Source organism: Pseudonaja textilis, chromosome 2 (assembly GCF_049901715.1).
Source record: "Pseudonaja textilis isolate UNSWEBS1 chromosome 2, rPseTex1.2, whole genome shotgun sequence".
Taxonomy (NCBI): Eukaryota; Metazoa; Chordata; class Lepidosauria; order Squamata; family Elapidae; genus Pseudonaja; species Pseudonaja textilis.
The window spans coordinates 3204867-3228604 of NC_141991.1; the positions used below are offsets into that span (position 1 = coordinate 3204867).

Consider the following 23738-nt stretch of genomic DNA (forward strand, 5'->3'; position numbering starts at 1 on the left):
AAATTGTGGGTTCATTGAAAATGATGCCTGCTTCTGGGAGATCTACAACAGGTGTCATGGGTGAAGCGTGTGTGGGTAGTAGGCCCAAGGCTTACGTAAAAAAGCAATGTAAAATTTCACATATAAAAAGGGGTTCTCCCTTGATGGAGAGAACCTCAATATTGAGTTGAGGAGAAAAGGTTTTGATCACAGGGTCTCCAGATATATTAGCAACTGCTATGTGCTCTTGATTATAGCAACACTAAGATGCTGGCATATTTCTGGCATCCCCCTTGGTGGTGGCAATATGAAAAAAGGAATGTACAGTGGAAAATGTTTCATTTTTAAAAATGCATCGTGTAAGAACTGTCAGTAGCTTTTTACAAGGAGAAAGGGGTATTGTCCGTGTTGCTGTGAATATTATGGTAAGGCAAGATACTTATAACTGCCTCAAACTTCATGATGAGTAGCGAATAAGTTTATTAATAGATACATTTAATAATAAAAAGGTGATGTAAAACCTTTGTCTCAACTCTTGCTCGGTGGCGAGATCCCCATACATATGGTGGTTTCTAACTCACTAGAGTTGTTAAGCTACCTGTAATCTGTAATCTACCGTACCTATAGTTGAGGTCCCCATGGATGGAGACAGCGAGTAGACAAAAATGTTTCGAAAAACCCAGAGATGAATTCCTTTAACATAAAAGAGCGGTCATATTAAATTAACATACAACTGGGTGCCTTTGACTATTTGACGTTACAACGGACCCTCCAAAAGCCACTTGAGATGCGAATTCAAAGTTTCATCAATCCCATCATGATGACATGACTGGATTTTGGGTGTTCAACAACTAGCTCACATTTACAGCCATTAACAGCACCTTATTGTGACCCCAATTTATGACATTTTTCCTGGTAACTGATATTTACTTCTGGCAAGTGCCCCATAGCAAACAATGGGTTTGTTTAACAACCGCAAGGTTTACTTAGGGACTGCCACAAAACTCATAAAATCGGGTCTGGACATATGAGAACTTGCTTTACAACCATGACGACTTACAACCGAAATTATGGGCTCAATTGTGGTCATAAGTGGAGGATTACCTGTAATGTGAAAAAATGTTGCATGTTGTTCTGAATTATGCTCACAGACCGAAGGTGGGTAGAGGATCTGATTCCCAGGCATGCTTCAGGATTTTGATGTGGATGGATCCCTGTTGATTTCAAGCTTTAGGAGACCGGTTTTCTTTTCTGCTGATCAATTGAAGGTATCCTACGCTGGAATTATTTCCCTTTGTCAAAATAATATTGTAAAAAAACAGTATTTCTGGGTGGGGCAAGCGAAAAAAAAACCCTCCATCTTTATGGTTGTTCCCCCCTTTGGCCAATATAAGGAAAACTTTGCCAAATTCCACAGATGCCAACTCTAAAGCGTTCTATTTCTTCAGATTTCTTCTTTCTGGAGTGTGAAATCTTCCTGTTAGCTGCATTTAAGGCTGATGCACAACAATCCTTGCTTTATGTGCAAATGCACAATCCCCAAACCTTGTCAGGTGTGTCAGAAGAGAATCTTGCTGAGGGAAAATCCGCCAGGAAAAGCTTCCAAAATGTCATATGACCCTAGGTAGAGCTCCCCGCATCCCTCCCAAGTTCAAATCTGGCTCATAAATTGTTTTTTGTATGGTTGCTAAATGGCTGGGTGTAAAACCGGGACAATCTGTAAGTCACAGGCTTGGTCTTGTCCCAGTTCTCTGTCTACCAACTCCACAGGTGTCCAATAGCAATATTCTAAATAGTAGTAACTGCAGGAGGGATCTTGGAATCCTTGTGGATTCTGTTCACTTAAATATGAGCCAGCAGTGTGTGGCATCTGCTAAAAGAGCCAAAACAGTGCAAACACAGAGGGAGAATCAAGGTCACGTGAAGTATTGGTATCGCTTTATACAACCCTAGTTTAGACCACACTTGGAATATTGCATCCAGTTTTGGCCACCGTGATATAAAAAAGATTTTGAAACACTGGGAAAAGTATGCAGAACAGAGCAAAAAGGATAATGGGGATCGGAGGCTAAAACATCCAATGAACGCGGGCAGGAACTGGGTATGTCCAATTCAAAGGATGACATGATAGCAGTCTTTCAATATCTGAGGTGTTGACACAGAGAAGAGGGTCGATCTATTCCCCCAAAATGTCAAAAGTAGGAGAAAAAGTAACAAAGGGAGACTGATCGAACAAAGATCCAATCTAGATAGAATTAAGAAGAAATTGTCAGTAAGAACAAATAATTGGTGCGAGGTGCATCAGTGGAGGCTTTTAAGAGGAGATTGGACAGCCATTTGTCTGGAATGATCCTGCTTGGAGAGACGGTCCCTTTTTATTCTTGCTGTGTAATTCTGTAAGAACTTCATCAACATTTAGGGCTCAGCATGCAGCTAATCTTCACAAGCTTCAGTTGCAAAGATAGGCTGGTGGTTGCTAGGAGTCTAAAAAAACTTGATAGCATCTAATCGGTGACAACATCTTGCCAACGCTTTAGGCAGAGGCGGCACCAGCCTGTTTTACCGCCTCCTGTCGCGAGGTGGCGGTCAGACGGGCAACTTCTGCGCCTACAAAGCCGTCCATACAGGAGCGGCATCTGTGGTTGATCTTAAAGGAGTTAAAACCACCGAGGGCTCTATTGCTAGAAAGGACGGCGGAAGAAGAGAAGCCTAGAGAGGACCTTCCTCTAGAGGCGTCTTGCAGGGCGTCTTTTGTGCTCCTCCAAGGATCAAAGCATCGGCTGTCAGGTGAGTTGAGGGCAGGTGGGAGGAGAGGCCGGGAGCAAGTTGGGCCGTTTGGTTCGGACGCTGCCAGCCAATGCGCGTCTACGGGGGTCGCAACATCCCACCCTCGTGGTCCCCATTTGTGACCCTCCCGGCTAGTTTCTCGTCGGCAAAGTCAGTGGGGGATCCAGGCTGGAAGGTGCGAGTCGCAACCACGCGAAATTGCCTTTTGCAGAGGCTTTGGCATCATTTCATCAGTTAAAGCGCCCACATCTCTTAAATTGACTGTAACCCTTTTGGGACATTTTTCGGGCTGAAAACGTGGATTTTTGACATGTATACATTTGTAGGTGTGTGTGTTTGTAATTCTCTCTGCAGCTGGATAATCTTTCCCCAGTTCTTCCAGATATGCAGCCATGTGAAAAACAAAGTTCGCCCTCTTTGAGTTGTTTGGTTTTATATATGGAATCTACTAAAAATAGGTAGTTCTCAACAGATGACATTAATGGAGCCTGCCAATTCTTGTTGGAAGTTGAGGACGACATTAAATGAATCACCTAACTGACAACCTCCCTATTCCTTCCTTTTCCCAGTGCATCTGTTAAACCAATGTGTGGGTCATGAGAGCACGGGGTGACTCAGGGATGGGAGGAACCGAGAGGGGCCTATTGGGGACACAGGCACTCCCAGAAGGCCTCCCCTCTAGGATATCCCATGCTCTGCCTCCTGCCCCTTGGTTCCCCCAAAGCCCCATGGGCCTCCTTCACACTCCAACCCATCACCCTTCGCTTGCTTACATTTTGATGAACTCAGGAAGTCAGAGTAGAGGAGGCAGCTCCCTTGTTGGACCATGTTGCGCAATCAAGAAGAAGAAATTCAATCTCTTGTTTCCATGATAATCCCTTCGCCCCAGTCAGCAAAAACTACTACTACGAGCTACTTCTTAGCTCGGCTGGTGCTAGTTTTATGCTGGCGGCGCTAAAAAGGTATAGTGGTTTACCCAGGCTAGAGAGGAAAGGATTGGCATGGAAACAAAAGTGATGGGGTTTATTCTTTGCTCTACCACGATAAGACTAACGTAAAGCTAGCGCTGATAGAGCAGAGAAGAAATCCAATCTCTTTTGTTGCCATGCCAATCCTCTCATCCCCAGCCAGGGTAAATCACTACTAGGGGCAAAGGATTGCCATGGAAACAAAAGAGATCATATTTCTTCCTAATTCTGCCAAGTAACCCATTTGACTTCTTGAGGAGCTAGTCTAAAATTAAGGGAATGGTGCTGTGAGAGTGGGGCTGAGGAGGAATGCATAGAACCCAGTATATTGGCAAAGCAGGGGCCTCTGTCGACTGAGGATTGACGAGGCAAGGTGGGAGGGAAATTTATTTGTGCTGCAGCACGTCTTCAGTCGATCACAAGGGTGAAGGATAGGGGAGAGGGCGGCTGCAAAATTTCAACTCTCAAACAGATTTGTATTTAGCATTGGGGGGAGGCATTTCGTTACTTTGAACATACTTTGGCCTGTCGTACCTCAAGGATTACCTGTACTACTTTTTTCACATCTTCTGAATCCATTTTATAAACATTAAGCTTACACTTTAATTTTAATCTTATAGACAAGGATGATCCCAATATCAGCACACTGGACAACAAGCAACATTGAAAAGCAAAGCAAATTAAAGAAGCAATAAAAGATATTATCCATTTCCTTCAGAAAGCCACACAATTTGTGTGGCTATTCTGAGAAAAGCACAGAGTTGAAATCACAAGAGCATCCACACTGGAGAACAGCCATATAAATCCTCTGAATGTGGCAAACACTTTGGTCAGAATAGCTCCCTTGTGATTCATAGAAGGATCCATATAGGAAGATGCCCTACAACTGCTCCCAATGTGGTAAATGCTTTATCAAGCATGGCAACTTTGTGATACATCAGAGAACTCACACCAGGTTGAAACCATATGAGTGTCCAGAGTGTGGGAAAAGTTTCACTGCAAATTCCTCCCTGGTGATACACCAGAGAACACACACAGGAGAGAAACCCTTTGAATGTGCTATTTGTGGGAAAAGTTTCACTCTCAATTCCAGCCTGGTGTTACACCAGAGGATTCACACGGGAGAGAAATGCTTTGAGTGCTCTGACTGTGGGAAGCGTTTCAATCAGAATTCTACTCTAGTGAACCACCAGAGGACACACACAGGAGAAAAACCTTTTCAGTGTCCCGATTGTGGGAAACGTTTCAATCAGAATTCCCACCTAGTGATACACAAGAGGATTCACACAGGAGAGAAACCCTTTGAATGTCCAGATTGTGGGAAAAGTTTCCGTTATAATTTTAACCTGGTGAACCACCAGAGGATTCACACTGGGGAGAAACCGTACAAGTGTCTAGAGTGTGAGAAATGTTTCAGTCAGAGTTACAACCTTGTGAATCACCTGCGGACTCATACAGGAGAGAAACCCTTTGAATGTCCTGATTGTGAGAAAAATTTCAGTCAGAAATCCTCCTTGATGTATCACCAGAGAACTCACACAGGAGAAAAACCTTTTGAATGTCCTGATTGTGGGAAAAACTTCAGTCTCAATTCCCACCTAGTGACACACCAGAGGACACACACAGGGGAGAAACCATACAAGTGTCCAGATTGTGGGGAAAGTTTTGGTTATCGTTCTACCCTGGTGAACCACCAGAGGACACACACAGGAGAGAAACCGTACAAGTGTCTAGAGTGTGGGAAATGTTTCGGTCAATATTCCTACCTGGTGAAACACCATAGGACTCACACCGGAGAGAAACCCTTTGAATGTCCTGATTGTGGGAAAAGTTTCCGTTCCCATATTAACCTGGTGAACCACCAGAGGATTCACACAGGGGAGAAACCGTACAAGTGTCTAGAGTGTGGGAAATGTTTCAGTCACGATTCCAGTCTAGTGAACCACCAGAGGATTCACACAGGAGAGAAACCCTTTGAATGTGCTATTTGTGGAAAAAGTTTCAGTCACAATTCCAGTCTACTGAACCACCAGAGGATTCACACAGGAGACAAGCCCTTTGAATGTCCTGAATGTGGGAAACGTTTCAGTCGGAATTCACACTTGGTGATACACCAGAGGACTCACACAGGAGGGAAACCATATGAATGTCCTGATTGTGGGAAAAGTTTCAGTTACCATTCTAATCTTGAGATACACCAGAGGACTCACACTGGAGAGAAACCCTTTGAATGTCCTGATTGTGGGAAACGTTTCAGTCTTAATTGCAGGCTAGTAATACACCACAGGACTCACACCGGAGAGAAACCTTTTGAATGTCCTGGCTGTGGGAAATGTTTCAGTCAAAATTCCCACCTGGTGATACACCAGAGGTCTCACACAGGTGAGAAACCCTTTGAATGTCCTGAATGTGGGAAAAGTTTCAGTCAGAATTCACACCTGGTGATACACCAGAGGACACACACAGGAGAGAAACCGTATGAATGTCCAGAGTGTGGGGAAAGTTTTGGTTATCGTTCTACCCTGGTGAACCACCAGAGGACACACACAGGGGAGAAACCATACAAGTGTCTAGAATGTGGGAAGTGTTTCAGTCAATATTCCTACCTGGTGATACACCAGAGGACTCACACAGGAGAGAAACCGTATGAATGTCCAGAGTGTGGGAAAACTTTCAGTTATGCTTCCGGGCTTATGAAACACCAGAGGACACATACAGGAGAGAAATCATAAAAGTATCCAGATTGTGGGAATGATTTCCATATTTGACCTAACATCAGCCATGTACTTTATACACAAGGGCACAAATACAGAAAGGTCCAGTCTATAGTCTTTCAGAAGCAAATCACCTCTTATTGCATACAAGCTAATGCACATGAGGCAAAAGTTGATGAGTTTAGAGAAGGCTTGAATTTTATTTCTGATCTCTTATTTGGGAAATGAATGTACAGAATTCTGCCCTGATTCTTTTTAGTCAACACATCTCAAGAGTTGGTGGACAGAGAAAAAGATGGAAAATGGTAGGCCGTTAAAAGCTAACTTTTTGGTTATCAGCAGATGTTTCTGGACATTTCTTTTTGCAGAACTTGTGAAATTACTGCAAAGAGGCTTTTGGGTGGTGTTTTTTGTACATGGATTATGATATTTCCACATTTCAGCCTTCTACCTTGGTGTCCTCTGGATATTGAGCCCCAGAATTCCCTAGCCAACATATAAGTAGTTCTCGGGATACAATTGTAATGGGGCCAGTTATGGTTGAGATCCTGCTTTGCTTTAATTAACCCTACACCCTGCTGTTATTGATGTAGTTAAATGAATGCGAGTTATAAAGCGGAACACTGGCTACCGCAGGTTTGGGGAAGACTCTTGGAGGCAGGGTGCAGGGTCTCGCTTGCCTTCCAAAGGCCTCCTCTACCCCAACCCTTGGATCCCTCCCTGACAGAGTCCCCTTAAGCCTGTTCTTCAGTGTCCCCCAGGCTTTCCCAAATAGGACTCACCAGGCCTCTCCCTCTGCCACAGCATCCCCACAGGATTTCTTCCTCTCTCACTGGGTCCCTGCAGTCCTTACCCCTGACTCCACCAGGCCTCGCACCCTCTCCTCCTCCGTATCTTTTCAAGATCTCTGAACCTCATGTTGGGGAAGGAGGCCGGGACACGTACCGCACTCTCCCGCATGACAATGTCCCGGAAGCAGCTGTTATTTTTAATGTACCTGTGATTCATCCCTGGGCCATGGAGTTGACCTGTGGAAGTACCTGCCATTTTGCCACACCAACTTCAGGGCCAAAATGGTGGCTGCTTCTGGGATAATGTCATGCAGGATAGTGAGGGAGAAAACGCTTTTTTTGTGCCTTAACACTTCAGACCACATTAAGAAAATGTCGGTTCATTGAAAACGATGGGAGATCTACAACAGGTGCCCAAGTCCTAGGTAAAAAAGCAATATAAAATTTCACATGTAAAAGCTGTTCTACCTTGCAGATCAACCTGATGGGGACAACCTCAATATTGAGTTGAGGACAAAAGGTTTTGATCACAGGGTCTCTAGATGGATTAGCAACTTCTATGTGCTCTTGATGATAGCAACACTAAGATGCCGGCATATTTGTGGCATCCCCCTTGGTGGTGGCAATATGAGAAAAGGAATGTACAGTGGAAAATGTTTCATTTGTAAAAATGCATGGTGTAAGGACTGTCAATAACTTTTTACAAGGAGAAAGCGGTATTGTCCGTGTTGCTGTGAATATTATGGCAAGGCAAGATACTTATAACTGCCTCAAAGTGATGAGTAGTGAATAAGTTTATTAATAGATACATTTAATAATAAAAAGGTGATGTAAAACCTTTGTCTCAACTCTTGCTCGGTGGCGAGATCCCCATACATATGGTGGTTTCTAACTCACTAGAGTTGTTAAGCTACCTGTAATCTGTAATCTACCGTACCTATAGTTGAGGTCCCCATGGATGGAGACAGCGAGTAGACAAAAATGTTTCGAAAAACCCAGAGATGAATTCCTTTAACATAAAAGAGCCGTCATATTAAATTAACATACAGCTGGGTGCTTTTGACTATTTGACGTTACAACGGACCCTCCAAAAGCCACTTGAGACGTGAATTCAAAGTTCCATCATCCCCATCATGATGACATGACAGGATTTTGGGTGTTCAACAACTGGCTCACATTTATAGCCATTAACAGCACCTTATCATTGTGACCCCAATTTATGACATTTTTCCTGGTAACTGATGTTTACTTCTGGCAAGTGCCCCATAGCAAACAATGGGTTTGTTTAACAACCGCAAGGTTTACTTACGGACTGCCACAAAACTCATAAAATCGGGTCTGGACATATGAGAACTTGCTTTACAACCATGATGACTTACAACCAAAATTATGGGCTCAATTATGGTCATAAGTGGAGGATTACCTGTAATATGAAAAAATGTTGCATGTTGTTCTGAATTATGCTCACAGACCGAAGGTGGGTAGAGGATCTGATTCCCAGGCATGCTTCAGGATTTTGATGTGGATGGATCCCTGTTGATTTCAAGCTTTAGGAGACCGGTTTTCTTTTCTGCTGATCAATTGAAGGCATCCTACGCTGGAATTATTTCCCTTTGTCAAAATAATATTGTAAAAAACAGTATTTCTGGGTGGGGCAAGCGAAAAAAAAACCCTCCAACCGTCAGTTGCCAAGTATCTGGATTTTGATCAGTGTTGATAGGGATGCTAGCAAGGTTGTAAGTGTGAAAAATGGTCACAAGTCAATTTTTTCAATGTAGTTATAACTTTGAACTGTCACAAAATGAACTTTTAAGTGCCTGGAATTACAGTCGTAAGTCATAATGGTCATTAATGGGACACCACACAATGTACCCAATTCTACAACTATTTTGTGGCAGTTGTCAAGTGCAAGCAACAATTGTAAAACAAACATGGCAGGTGTTAAGTGAACACAAAAGGACATAACTTCCAGGCTGGTTGCCAAGCTCCCAAAATGTCATGTGACCCTGGCTTGGGCCCCCACCCCCACCCCTCAGAAGTTCAAATCTGGGTCCTAAATTATTTTTGGAATTGTTTCTAAATTGCTGGTCATAAGATGAGGACTATTTGCAAGTCACAGGCTTGGTCTTGTCCCAGTTCTCTGTCTACCAACTGCACAGGTGTACAATAGCAAAATAGCAGTAACTGCAGGAGAGATCTTGGAATCCTTGTGGATTCTGTTCACTTAAATATGAGCCAGCAGTGTGTGGCATCTGCTAAAAGAGCCAAAACAATGCAAACACAGAGGGAGAATCAAGGTCACGTGAAGTATTGGTATCGCTTTATACAACCCTAGTAGGACCACACTCGGAATATTGCATCCTGTTTTGGCCACCATGATATAAAAAAGATTTTGAAACACTGGGAAAAGTATGCAGAACAGAGCAAAAAGGATAATGGGGATCGGAGGCTAAAACATCCAATGAACGCGGGCAGGAACTGGGTATGTCCAATTCAAAGGATGACATGATAGCAGTCTTTCAATATCTGAGGTGTTGACACAGAGAAGAGGGTCGATCTATTCCCCCAAAATGTCAAAAGTAGGAGAAAAAGTAACAAAGGGAGACTGATCGAACAAAGATCCAATCTAGAATTAAGAAGAAATTGTCAGTAAGAACAAATAATTGGTGCGAGGTGCATCAGTGGAGGCTTTTAAGAGGAGATTGGACAGCCATTTGTCTGGAATGATCCTGCTTGGAGAGACGGTCCCTTTTTATTCTTGCTGTGTAATTCTGTAAGAACTTCATCAACATTTAGGGCTCAGCATGCAGCTAATCTTCACAAGCTTCAGTTGCAAAGATAGGCTGGTGGTTGCTAGGAGTCTAAAAAACTTGATAGCATCTAATCGGTGACAACATCTTGCCAACGCTTTAGGCAGAGGCGGCACCAGCCTGTTTTACCGCCTCCTGTCGCGAGGTGGCGGTCAGACGGGCAACTTCTGCGCCTACAAAGCCGTCCATACAGGAGCGGCATCTGTGGTTGATCTTAAAGGAGTTAAAACCACCGAGGGCTCTATTGCTAGAAAGGACGGCGGAAGAAGAGAAGCCTAGAGAGGACCTTCCTCTAGAGGCGTCTTGCAGGGCGTCTTTTGTGCTCCTCCAAGGATCAAAGCATCGGCTGTCAGGTGAGTTGAGGGCAGGTGGGAGGAGAGGCCGGGAGCAAGTTGGGCCGTTTGGTTCGGACGCTGCCAGCCAATGCGCGTCTACGGGGGTCGCAACATCCCACCCTCGTGGTCCCCATTTGTGACCCTCCCGGCTAGTTTCTCGTCGGCAAAGTCAGTGGGGGATCCAGGCTGGAAGGTGCGAGTCGCAACCACGCGAAATTGCCTTTTGCAGAGGCTTTGGCATCATTTCATCAGTTAAAGCGCCCACATCTCTTAAATTGACTGTAACCCTTTTGGGACATTTTTCGGGCTGAAAACGTGGATTTTTGACATGTATACATTTGTAGGTGTGTGTGTGTTTGTAATTCTCTCTGCAGCTGGATAATCTTTCCCCAGTTCTTCCAGATATGCAGCCATGTGAAAAACAAAGTTCGTCCTCTTTGAGTTGTTTGGTTTTATATATGGAATCTACTAAAAATAGGTAGTCCTCAACAGATGACATTAATGGAGCCTGCCAATTCTTGTTGGAAGTTGAGGACGACATTAAATGAATCACCTAACTGACAACCTCCCTATTCCTTCCTTTTCCCAATGCATCTGTTAAACCAATGTGTGGGTCATGAGAGAACGGGGTGACTCAGGGATGGGAGGAACCGAGAGGGGCCTATTGGGGACACAGGCACTCCCAGAAGGCCTCCCCTCTAGGATATCCCATGCTCTGCCTCCTGCCCCTTGGTTCCCCCAAAGCCCCATGGGCCTCCTTCACACTCCAACCCATCACCCTTCGCTTGCTTACATTTTGATGAACTCAGAAGTCAGAGTAGAGGAGGCAGCTCCCTTGTTGGACCATGTTGCGCAATCAAGAAGAAGAAATTCAATCTCTTGTTTCCATGACAATCACTACTAGGGGCAAAGGATTGCCATGGAAACAAAAGAGATCATATTTCTTCCTAATTCTGCCAAGTAACCCATTTGACTTCTTGAGGAGCTAGTCTAAAATTAAGGGAATGATGCTATGAGAGTGGGGCTGAGGAGGAATGCATAGAACCCAGTATATTGGCTGAGCAGGGGCCTCTGTCAACTGAGGATTGACGAGGCAAGGTGGGAGGGAAATTTGTTTGTGCTGCAGCACGTCTTCAGTCGATCATAAGGGTGAGGGACAGTGTGGGGGTGGGGGCTGCAAAATTTCAAGTTTAAAAGAGATTTGTATTTAGCATTGGGGGGAGGCATTTCGTTACTTTGAACATACTTTGAACATACTTTGAATGGCCTGTCGTACCTCAAGGATTACCTGTACTACTTTTTTCACATCTTCTGAATCCATTTTATAAACATTAAAACTTACACTTTAATTTTAATCTTATAGACAAGGATGATGCCAACATCAGCACACTGGACAACAAGCAACATTGAAAAGCAAAGCAAATTAAAGAAGCAATAAAAGATATTTTCCATTTCCTTTCTGAGAAAAGCACAGAGTTGAAATCACAACAGCATCCACACTGGAGAACAGCCATATAAATCCTCTGAATGTGGCAAACGCTTTGGTCAAAATAGCTCCCTTGTGATTCATAGAAGGATCCATATAGGAAGATGCCCTACAACTGCTCCCAATGTGGTAAATGCTTTATCAAGCATGGCAACTTCATGATACATCAGAGAACTCACACCAGGTTGAAACCGTATGAGTGTCCAGAGTGTGGGAAAAGTTTCAATCAGAATTCCCACCTAGTGATACACAAGAGGATTCACACAGGAGAGAAACCCTTTGAATGTGCTATTTGTGGGAAAAGTTTCGTTATAATTTTAACCTGGTGAACCACCAGAGGATTCACACTGGGGAGAAACCGTACAAGTGTCTAGAGTGTGAGAAATGTTTCAGTCAGAGTTACAACCTTGTGAATCACCTGCGGACTCATACAGGAGAGAAACCCTTTGAATGTCCTGATTGTGAGAAAAAATTCAGTCAGAAATCCTCCTTGATGTATCACCAGAGAACTCACACAGGAGAAAACCTTTGAATGTCCTGATTGTGGGAAAACTTCAGTGTCAATTCCCACCTAGTGACACATCGGAGGACACACACAGGGGAGAAACCATACAAGTGTCCAGATTGTGGGGAAGGTTTCGGTTATCGTTCTACCCTGGTGAAGCACCAGAGGACACACACAGGAGAGAAACCGTACAAGTGTCTAGAGTGTGGGAAATGTTTCAGTCAATATTCCAACCTGGTGAAACACCATAGGACTCACACCGGAGAGAAACCCTTTCAATGTCCTGATTGTGAGAAAAATTTCAGTCAGAAATTCTCCTTGATGTATCACCAGAGAACTCACACAGGAGAAAAACCTTTTGAATGTCCTGATTGTGGGAAAAACTTCAGTCTCAATTCCCACCTAGTGACACACCAGAGGACACACACAGGGGAGAAACCATACAAGTGTCCAGATTGTGGGGAAAGTTTCGGTTATCGTTCTACCCTGGTGAAGCACCAGAGGACACACACAGGAGAGAAACCGTACAAGTGTCTAGAGTGTGGGAAATGTTTCAGTCAATATTCCTACCTGGTGAAACACCATAGGACTCACACCGGAGAGAAACCCTTCGAATGTCCTGATTGTTGGAGACGTTTCCGTTCCCGTATTGACATGGTGAACCACCAGAGGATTCACACAGGGGAGAAACCGTACAAGTGTCTAGAGTGTGGGAAATGTTTCAGTCACTATTCCAGTCTAGTGAACCACCAGAGGATTCACACAGGAGAGAAACCCTTTGAATGTGCTATTTGTGGAAAAAGTTTCAGTCACAATTCCAGTCGACTGAACCACCAGAGGATTCACACAGGAGACAAGCCCTTTGAATGTCCTGAATGTGGGAAACGTTTCAGTCGGAATTCACAATTGGTGATACACCAGAGGACTCACACCAGGTTGAAACCATATGAATGTCCAGAGTGTGGGAAAAGTTTCACTGCAAATTCCTCCCTGGTGATACACCAGAGAACTCACACAGGAGAGAAACCCTTTAAATGTGCTCTTTGTGGGAAAAGTTTCAGTCTCAATTACAGGCTAGTAAGACACCACAGGACTCACACAGGAGAGAAACCCTTTGAATGTCCTGATTGTGAGAAAAATTTCAGTCAGAAATCATCCTTGATGTATCACCAGAGAACTCACACAGGAGAAAAACCTTTTGAATGTCCTGAATGTGGGAAAAGTTTCAGTCAGAATTCACACCTGGTGATACACCAGAGGACACACACAGGAGAGAAACCGTATGAATGTCCAGAGTGTGGGGAAAGTTTTGGTTATCGTTCTACCCTGGTGAACCACCAGAGGACACACACAGGGGAGAAACCATACAAGTGTCTAGAATGTGGGAAGTGTTTCAGTCAGTATTCGTACCTGGTGATACACCAGAGGACTCACGCAGGAGAGAAACCGTATGAATGTCCAGAGTGTGGGAAAACTTTCAGTTATGCTTCCGGGCTTATGAAACACCAGAGGACACATACAGGAGAGAAATCATAAAAGTATCCAGATTGTGGGAATGATTTCCATATTTGACCTAACATCAGCCATGTACTTTATACACAAGGGCACAAATACAGAAAGGTCCAGTCTATAGTCTTTCAGAAGCAAATCACCTCTTATTGCATACAAGCTCATGCACATGAGGCAAAAGTTGATGAGTTTAGAGAAGGCTTGAATTTTATTTCTGATCTCTTATTTGGGAAATGAATGTACAGAATTCTGCCCTGATTCTTTTTAGTCAACACATCTCAAGAGTCGGTGGACAGAGAAAAAGATGGAAAATGGTAGGTCGTTAAAAGCTAACTTTTTGGTTATCAGCAGATGTTTCTGGACATTTCTTTTTGCAGAACTTGTGAAATTACTGCAAAGAGGCTTTTGGGTGGTGTTTTTTGTACATGGATTATGATATTTCCACATTTCAGCCTTCTACCTTGGTGTCCTCTGGATATTGAGCCCCAGAATTCCCTAGCCAACATATAAGTAGTTCTCGGGATACAATTGTAATGGGGCCAGTTATGGTTGAGATCCTGCTTTGCTTTACTTAACCCTACACCCTGCTGTTATTGATGTAGTTAAATGAATGCGAGTTATAAAGCGGAACACTGGCTACCGCAGGTTTGGGGAAAACTCTTGGAGGCGGGGCGCAGAGCCAGGCTTGCCTTCCAAAGGCCTCCTCTACCCCAGCCCTTGGATCCCTCCCTGACAGAGTCCCCTTAAGCCTGTTCTTCAGTGTCCCCCAGGCTTTCCCAAATAGGACTCACCAGGCCTCTCCCTCTGCCACAGCATCCCCACAGGATTTCTTCCTCTCTCACTGGGTCCCTGCAGTCCTTACCCCTGACTCCACCAGGCCTCACACCCTCTCCTCCTCCGTATCTTTTGAAGATCTCTGAACCTCATGTTGGGGAAGGAGGCCGGGACACGTACCGCACTCTCCCGCATGACAATGTCCCGGAAGCAGCTGTTATTTTTAATGTACCTGTGATTCATCCCTGGGCCATGGAGTTGACCTGTGGAAGTACCTGCCATTTTGCTACACCAACTTCAGGGCCAAAATGGTGGCTGCTTCTGGGATAATGTCATGCAAGATAGTGAGGGAGAAAACACTTTTTTTGTGCCTTAACACTTCAGTCCAGATTAAGAAAATCTGGGTTCATTGAAAACGATGGCTGCTTCTGGGAGATCTACAACAGGTGCCCAAGTCCTAGGTAAAAAAGCAATATAAAATTTCACATGTAAAAGCTGTTCTACCTTGCAGATCAACCTGATGGGGACAACCTCAATATTGAGTTGAGGACAAAAGGTTTTGATCACAGGGTCTCCAGATGGATTAGCAACTTCTATGTGCTCTTGATGATAGCAACACGAAGATGCTGGCATATTTGTGGCATCCCCCTTGGTGGTGGCAATATGAGAAAAGGAATGTACAGTGGAAAATGTTTCATTTGTAAAAATGCATGGTGTAAGGACTGTCAATAACTTTTTACAAGGAGAAAGCGGTATTATCCGTGTTGCTGTGAATATTTTGGCAAGGCAAGATACTTATAACTGCCTCAAAGTTCATGATGAGTAGCGAATAAGTTTATTAATAGATACATTTAATAATAAAAAGGTGATGTAAAACCTTTGTCTCAACTCTTGCTCGGTGGCGAGATCCCCATACATATGGTGGTTTCTAACTCACTAGAGTTGTTAAGCTACCTGTAATCTGTAATCTACCGTACCTATAGTTGAGGTCCCCATGGATGGAGACAGCGAGTAGACAAAAATGTTTCGAAAAACCCAGAGATGAATTCCTTTAACATAAAAGAGCGGTCATATTAAATTAACATACAACTGGGTGCTTTTGACTATTTGACGTTACAACGGACCCTCCAAAAGCCACTTGAGACGTGAATTCAAAGTTCCATCATCCCCATCATGATGACATGACTGGATTTTGGGTGTTCAACAACTGGCTCACATTTATAGCCATTAACAGCACCTTATCATTGTGACCCCAATTTATGACATTTTTCCTGGTAACTGATGTTTACTTCTGGCAAGTGCCCCATAGCAAACAATGGGTTTGTTTAACAACCGCAAGGTTTACTTACAGACTGCCACAAAACTCATAAAATCGGGTCTGGACATATGAGAACTTGCTTTACTACCATGATTTACAACCGAAATTATGGGCTCAATTGTGGTCATAAGTGGAGGATTACCTGTAATGTGAAAAAATGTTGCATGTTGTTCTGAATTATGCTCACAGACCGAAGGTGGGTAGAGGATCTGATTCCCAGGCATGCTTCAGGATTTTGATGTGGATGGGTCCCTGTTGATTTCAAGCTTTAGGAGACTGGTTTTCTTTTCTGCTGATCAATTGAAGGCATCCTATGCTGGAATTATTTCCCTTTGTCAAAATAATATTGTAAAAACAGTATTTCTGGGTGGGGCAAGCGAAAAAAACCCTCCAACCGTCAGTTGCAAATATCTGGATTTTGATCAGTGTTGATAGGGATGCTAGCAAGGTTGTAAGTGTGAAAAATGGTCACAAGTCAATTTTTTCAATGTAGTTATAACTTTGAACTGTCACAAAATGAACTTTTAAGTGCCTGGAATTACAGTCGTAAGTCATAATGGTCATTAATAGGACACCACACAATGTACCCAATTCTACAACCTATTTTGTGGCAGTTGTCAAGTGCAAGCAACAATTGTAAAACAAACATGGCAGGTGTTAAGTGAACACAAAGGACATAACTTCCAGGCTGGTTGCCAAGCTCCCAAAATGTCATGTGACCTGGCTGGAGCCCCACCCCCACCCCTCAGAAGTTCAAATATGGGTCCTAATTTATTTTTGGAATTGTTTCTAAATTGCTGGTCATAAATGAACTTGTAAGTGGCTGGAATTCTGGTCGTAAGTCATAATGATCATTAATGGGTCACCACACTTCTTCTTCTTCTTTTTCTTCAGCGTTTGTCTCGCGCTCGGGCGAGGTCCGCTAATGTCCTTAAGTACTGCTTCCACACCTCTCTGTCTACCACGTATGTCGGGTCTGCCTTCGCGATCTCTAGATCGGCCTTGATCGTGTCAATCCAGCGTTGCTTAGGTCTACCACGCGGTCTCGCTCCTCCGACAGTCACCTTCATTGCAGATTTGATGATAGATTCTTCCTTGGCGCGGCTCACGTGGCCAAACCATCGTAGCCGGGACTGCCTCATGACCGTGGGGATGGGCACGACGTTGAACCGTCTCACGCACTTCTTCGTTCCTGACGCGATCGAGTAGGGTGAGGCCTACCGACCATCGGAGCATTCGCATCTCCATTATCTGGAGTCTGCTTTCGACTTCTTTGGTCGGCCAACACTCTGCGCCATATATGGCCACGGGCGCACCACAGAGTTATAGATTTTCGCCTTCAGGCGCATCGGCATCTTCTTGTCACAGAGGACGCCCGTGACGGACTTCCATTTGCCTCACGCTGCGTTGATCCTGGCTGCCACCTCAGTTTGTAGTAGGCCTTCTTCCCCAAGAATAGTTCCCAGGTACTTGAAGGTGGAGGCGCGCGGTAGCTCCTGCCCGTTCACGTGGATGGAGCCTGTCATTTCATTGTCAGTGGTCAGGTATTCGGACTTCTTTAGGTTCAGCCGGAGCCCGGACTGCTCGAGGCGGTCGTGCCACTGTTGGACTAGGTGTTCGAGTTCAGCCTTGCACAGGTTAGCCAGGAACACATCATCGGCGTAGAGCAGCGTCCATGGGGCGGGCGTGTACAGGTCGTGTGTAATTGTGTCCATCACCAGAATGAACAACAGTGGTGAGAGAGCAGAGCCCTGGTGTACGCCGACGGTGATATTAAACTCCTCTGATATCCCAGCTGCCGCTTTTACACGGCTTTTGTGACATCTGTATAGGAGTTGGACCCATTGTACGAGCAGCTCAGGCACGCCGTGATCTCGCAGTGCGTACCAGATGAGATCGTGCGGGACTCGGTTGAAGGCCTTTTCCAAGTCCAGGAAGGCGGTGTGGAGCGGGATTTTCTTCTCTCTGTGAGCCTCCATCAGCATCCGCACACCGAAGATGGCGTCGGTGGTGCCGCAGTTCTTGATAAATCCGGCCTGGTTGACGCTGATGTCGACGATGTCCCGAATGCGCTTATCAAGGACACGTTCGAGGTCACCACACAAAGTACCCAATTCTACAACGTATTTTTTGGCAGTTGTTGTTATTCTCAATAGCAGTAACTGTAGGAGGGATCTTGTAATCCTAGTGGATTCTAATCACTTAAATATGAGCCAGCAGTGTGTGGCAGCTGCTAAAAGTGGCAAGGCAGTGCTGAGCTGCAGTAACAGAGGGATAGAATTGGTCCCTTCTTATTCTGTAAGAACTTCTTCAACATTTAGGGCTCAGCATGAAGCTAATCTTCACAAGCTTCACATTTCACTTGGCTCAGTTGCATAAATAGGTTGGTGGTTGCTAGGAGTCTAAAAAAACTTGATAGCATTTAATCGGTAGCAACGTCTTGCAAACGCTTTAGGCAAAGACGGCACCAGCCTGTTTTACCGCCTCCTGTCGCGAGGTGGCGGTCAGACGGGCAACTTCTGCACCTACAAAGCCGTCCATACAGGAGCGGCATCTGTGGTTGATCTTAAAGGAGTTAAAACCACCGAGTGCTCTATTGCTAGAGAGGACGGCGGAAGAAGAGAAGCCTCTAGAGGACCTTCCTCTAGAGGCGGCTTGCAGGGGTCTTTTGTGCTCAGGTGAGTTGAGGGCAGGTGGGAGGAGAGGCCGGGAGCAAGTTGGGCCGTTTGGTTCGGACGCTGCCAGCCAATGCGCGTCTATGAGGGTGGCAACATCCCAACCTCGTGGTCCCCATTTGTGACCCTCCCGGCTCGTTTCTCGTAGGCAAAGTCAGTGGGGGATCCTGGCTGGAAGGTGCGAGTCGCAGCCACGCGAAATTGCCTTTAACAACCCGCAGTGGTTGGTTTAACACCCGCAGAGGAGTTGGCACTTCCATCTGTCAATCATGCTTCATGTTCGGGCTGCTTAGTGACACAGACGCCGGTCCCAAATGGAGTCGGTAAGTGAGGACCACTCGCATGGGGAGGTCACCCGAGGGGTTCTGGACAGTGTTTTCTGCCCTTATTGGGAGCTGAGTCCTTCCATGGGTATCACTGGTACTTCAAATTTTGCAGAGGCTTTTGGCATCATTTCATCAGTTAAAGCCCCCACATCTCTTAAATTTAGCTCAGAAGGTTTGACTATAACCCTTTGGAGACATTTTTGAGGCTGAAAATGTGGATTTTTGACATATATACATTTGTAGGTGTGTGTTTGTAATTCTCTCTGCAGCTGGATAATCTTTCCCCAGTTCTTCCAGATATGCAGCCATGTGAAAAACAAAGTTCACCCTCTTTGAGTTGTATGGTTTATCTATCAAAAGTGATGAGGTTTCTTGTTTACTCTGCCAGCATAAGACTAGCGTAAAGCTAGCGCTGATAGAGCAGGGAAGAAATCCAATCTCCTTTGTTGCCATGCCAATCCTCTCCTCCACAGCCAGGGTAAACCACTACGATATCTTTGTAGCGATGCCAGCGTAAAATTAGTGCCGGTGGAACTAAGAAGAAATCGTAGGAGCTTATGCTGGCTGGAAAGGAAAGGATTGCAATGGAAGCAAAATAGGCATGCTTTCTTGTTAGCGCCTCCAGTGCTAGCTGTATGCTAGTCTTACACTGGGTGATCACAGAAGAAACCTTATCCTTTTTCCTTCCATGGGAATCCTTTCCTCCCAAACCAGGATAAATCACTTACTAGGAGCGAAAGGACTGCCATGGAAACAAAAGAGACCATATTTCTTCTTCTTGATTATGCCACGTAGCCCAGTTGACTTCTTGAGCTCATCAAAAATTAAGGGAATGGTGATGGGGGATTGGGGTTGAGGAGGAATGCGTAGAACCCAGTATATTGGTCAAGCAGGGGCCTCTGAGGACTGAGAATTGACCGGGCAAGATGGGAGGGAAATTTGTTTGTGCTGCAGCACGTCTTCAGTCGATCATAAGGTTGAGGGACAGGGTGGGGGGTGGGGCCTGCAAAATTTCAAGTTTAAAATAGATTTGTATTTAGCATTGGGGGGTGTTTAGTGCGTGTTGTTACTTTGAACGTACTTTGAATGGCCTGTCGTATCTCAAGGATTACCCGAACTGCTTTTATTGACATCTGCATCCTCTTTATTAAACATTAAAACGTATACTTTCATTTTAATCTTATAGACAAGGATCATACCAATATCAGTACACTGGAAAACAAGCGACATTGAAGAGCAAAGCAAATTGAAACAGGAATAAAAGATATTTTCTATTTCATTCAGAAAGCCGCACACTTTGTGGCTATTGTGGGAAAAGCCCAGTGTTCAAATCACAAGAGCATTCACATTGGAGAACAGCCATATAAATACTCTGAATGTGGCAAATGCTCTGGTCAGAATAGCTTCCTTGTAATTCATAGAAGGATCCACATAGGAAGATGCCCTACAACTGCCTCCAATGTGGTAAATTCTTTATCAAGCATGGCAACTTTGTGATGCACCAGAGACGTCACACAGGAGAGAAACCCTTTGAATGTCCTGAATGTGGGAAAAATTTCAGTCAGAGTTGCCACCTCATTAGCCACCAGAGGATTCACACAAAAGAGAAATGCTTTGACTGCCGTGAATGTGGGAAGCGTTTCAATCAGAATTCTACTCTGGTGAATCACCAGAGGACTCACACAGGAGAAAAACCTTTTCAGTGTCCCGATTGTGGGAAACGTTTCAATCAGAATTCCCACCTAGTGATACACAACAGGATTCACACAGGAGAGAAACCGTTCGAGTGTCCAGATTGTGGGAAAAGTTTCCGTTCCCATATTAACCTGGTGAACCATCAGAGGATTCACACAGGGGAGAAACCATACAAGTGTCTAGAGTGTGGGAAATGTTTCAATCAGTATTCCTCCCTGGTGAAACACCACAGGACTCACACAGGGGAGAAACCCTTTGAATGTCCTGATTGTGGGAAAAGTTTCAGTCAGAAATCCTCCTTGGTGTCTCACCAGACAACTCACACAGGAGAAAAACCTTTTGAATGTCCTGATTGTGGGAAAAACTTCAGTCAGAATATCAACCTAGTGATACACCAGAGGACACACACAGGAGAGAAACCATACAAGTGTCCTGATTGTGGGAAAAGTTTTGGTTATCGTTCTACCCTGGTAAAACACCAGAGGACTCACACAGGAGAGAAACCATATGAGTGTCCAGATTGTGGGAAATGTTTCAGTTTGTATTCCAACTTGGTAAACCACCAGAGGATTCACACAGGGGAGAAACCGTACAAGTGTCTAGAGTGTGGGAAATGTTTCAGTCAGTATTCTTACCTGGTGAAACACCACAGGACTCACACAGGAGAGAAACCCTTTGAATGTCATGATTGTGGGAAAAGTTTCAGTCAAAATTCCAGCCTGGTGATACATCAGAGGTCTCACACAGGAGAAAAACCCTTTGAATGTCCTGATTGTGGGAAAAGGTTCAGTCAGAATTCACACCTGCTGATTCACCAGAGGTCTCACACAGGAGAGAAACCCTTTGAATGTCCAGAGTGTGGGAAAACTTTCAGTTATGCTTCCGGGCTTGTGAAACACCAGAGGACACATACAGGAGAGAAATCATAAAAGTATCCAGATTGTGGGAATGATTTCCATATTTGACCTAACGTTATCAGCCATGTACTTTATACACAAGGGCACAAATACAGAAATGTCCAGTCTATAGTCTTTCAGAAGCAAATCACCTCTTATTGCATACAAGCTAATGCACATGAGGCAAAAGTTGATGAGTTTAGAAAAGGCTTGAATTTCATTTCTGATCTCTTATTTGGGAAATGAATGTACAGAATTCTGCCCTGATTCTTTTTAGTCAACACATCTCAAGAGTTGGTGGACAGAGAAAAAGATGGAAAATGGTAGGCCGTTAAAAGCTAACTTTTTGGTTATCAGCAGATGTTTCTGGATATTTCCTTTTGCAGAACTTGTGCAATTACTGCAAAGAGGCTTTTGGGTGGTGTTTTTGGTACATGGATTATAGTATTTCCACATTTCAGCCTTCTACCCTGGTGTCCTCTGGATTTTGAGCCCCAGAATTCCCTAGCCAGCATATAAATAGTTCTCGGGATACAACTGTAATGAGGCCTGCCAGTTAGGTCCTGGCAGGCCCCATTACAGGTTGAGATCCTTCTTTCCTTAATTAACCTACTCTTATTGATGTAGTTAAATGAATGCGAGTTATGAAGTGGAACACTGGTTACCTCTGGGGAAAACTCTTGGAGGTGGGGCACAGAGCCAGGCTTGCCTTCCAAAGGCCTTCTCTACCCCAACCCTTGGATCCTTCCCTGACAGAGTCCCCTTAAGCCTGTTACTCCCATGCAGTGTCCCCCAGGGTTTCCCAAATAGGATTCGCCAGGCCTCTCCCTCTGCCACAGCATCCCCACAGGATTTTTTCCTCTCTCACTGGGTCCCTGTAGTCCTTAGCCTTGACCCCACCAGGCCTCACACCCTCTCCTCCGTATCTTTTGAAGATCTCTCAACCTCATGTTGGGGAAGGAGGCCGGGACACGTACCGCACTGTCCCGCATGACAATGTCCCGGAAGCAGCTGTTATTTTTAATGTACCTATGATTCATCCCTGGGCCATGGAGTTGACCTGTGGAAGTACCTGCCATTTTGCCACACCAACTTCAGGGCCAAAATGGTGGCTGCTTCTGGGATAATGTCATATGGGACAGTGAGGGAGAAACTGCTTTTTTGTGTCTTAACACTTCAGACCACATTAAGAAATTGTGGGTTCATTGAAAATGACGGGTGACTTTGGGAGATCTTCAACAGGTGTGAGGGGTGAAGGGTGTGTGGATAGTACGCCGAAGGCCTAGGTAAAAAAGCAATGTAAAATTTCACATGTAAAAACTATTCTGCCTTGCAGATCAACCTGATGGAGACGACCTCAATATTGAGTTGAGGACAAAAGGTTTTGATCACAGGGTCTACAGATGGATTAGCAACTTCTATGTGCTCTTGATGATAGCAACACTAAGATGCTGGCATATTTTTGGCATCCCCCTTGGTGGCAATATGAGAAAAGGAATGTACAGTGGAAAATGTTTCATTTTTAAAAATGCATCATGTAAGAATTGTCAGTAACTTTTTACAAGGAAAAAGGGGTATTGTCCATGTTGCTGTGAATATTATGGCAAGGCAAGATACTTATAACTACTTCAAACTTCATGATGAGTAGCGAATAAGTTTATTAATAGATACATTTAATAATAAAAAGGTGATGTAAAACCTTTGTCTCAACTCTTGCTCGGTGGCGAGATTCCCATACATATGGTGGTTTCTAACTCACTACAGTTGTTAAGCTACCTGTAATCTGTAATCTACCGTACCTATAGTTGAGGTCCCCATGGATGGAGACAGCGAGTAGACAAAAATGTTTCGAAAAACCCAGAGATGAATTCCTTTAACATAAAAGAGCGGTCATATTAAATTAACATACGACTGGGTGCTTTTGACTATTTGATGTTAACGGACCCTCCAAAAGCCACTTGAGATGCGAATTCAAAGTTCCATCAATCCCATCATGATGACATGACTGGATTTTGGGTGTTCAACAACTGGCTCACATTTACAGCTATTAACAGCACCTTATCAATGTGACCCCAATCTATGGCATTTTTCCTGGTAACTCATATTTACTTCTGGCAAGTGCCCCATAGCAAACAATGGATTTGTTTAACAACCGCAAGGTTTACTTAGG

At 44.4% G+C, this 23738-nt stretch overlaps 2 protein-coding genes and 1 pseudogene across 7 annotated transcripts in view; all 3 read left to right on the forward strand.

Moving 5' to 3' along the window:
• LOC113453661 (uncharacterized) overlaps window positions 1–8075 on the forward strand; it is a 35708-nt gene extending 27633 nt beyond the window's left edge. For 2 of the 4 annotated variants that reach the window (XM_087928094.1, XM_087928093.1), the window contains exon 2: window positions 4355–7639. In XM_087928094.1, the coding sequence (XP_087784220.1) occupies window positions 4610–6466 (1857 nt within the window). In that variant the 5' untranslated portion in view covers window positions 4355–4609 and the 3' untranslated portion in view covers window positions 6467–7639. Of the gene's footprint in view, window positions 1–2380; window positions 2767–3559; window positions 3565–4354 lie in introns of those variants that run through there. The other 2 variants (XM_087928095.1, XM_087928092.1) reach the window with 2 other exon arrangements.
• Window positions 8076–10199: 2124 nt separating this feature from the next.
• Window positions 10200–23738, forward strand: part of LOC148126563 (uncharacterized) — a 28940-nt gene continuing 15401 nt past the window's right edge. Inside the window, exon 1 of one of the 2 annotated variants that reach the window (XM_087928245.1) lies at window positions 10200–10402. The gene's annotated coding sequence lies outside the window, so the exon portion shown is untranslated. Of the gene's footprint in view, window positions 10403–18579; window positions 18655–23738 lie in introns of those variants that run through there. The other variant, XM_087928246.1, reaches the window with a different exon arrangement.
• On the forward strand, window positions 12170–23266 carry LOC148126564 (uncharacterized; annotated as a pseudogene). Its single transcript, XR_015742477.1, has 2 exons — window positions 12170–13913; window positions 20413–23266. The product of XR_015742477.1 is annotated as an uncharacterized LOC148126564 (transcript).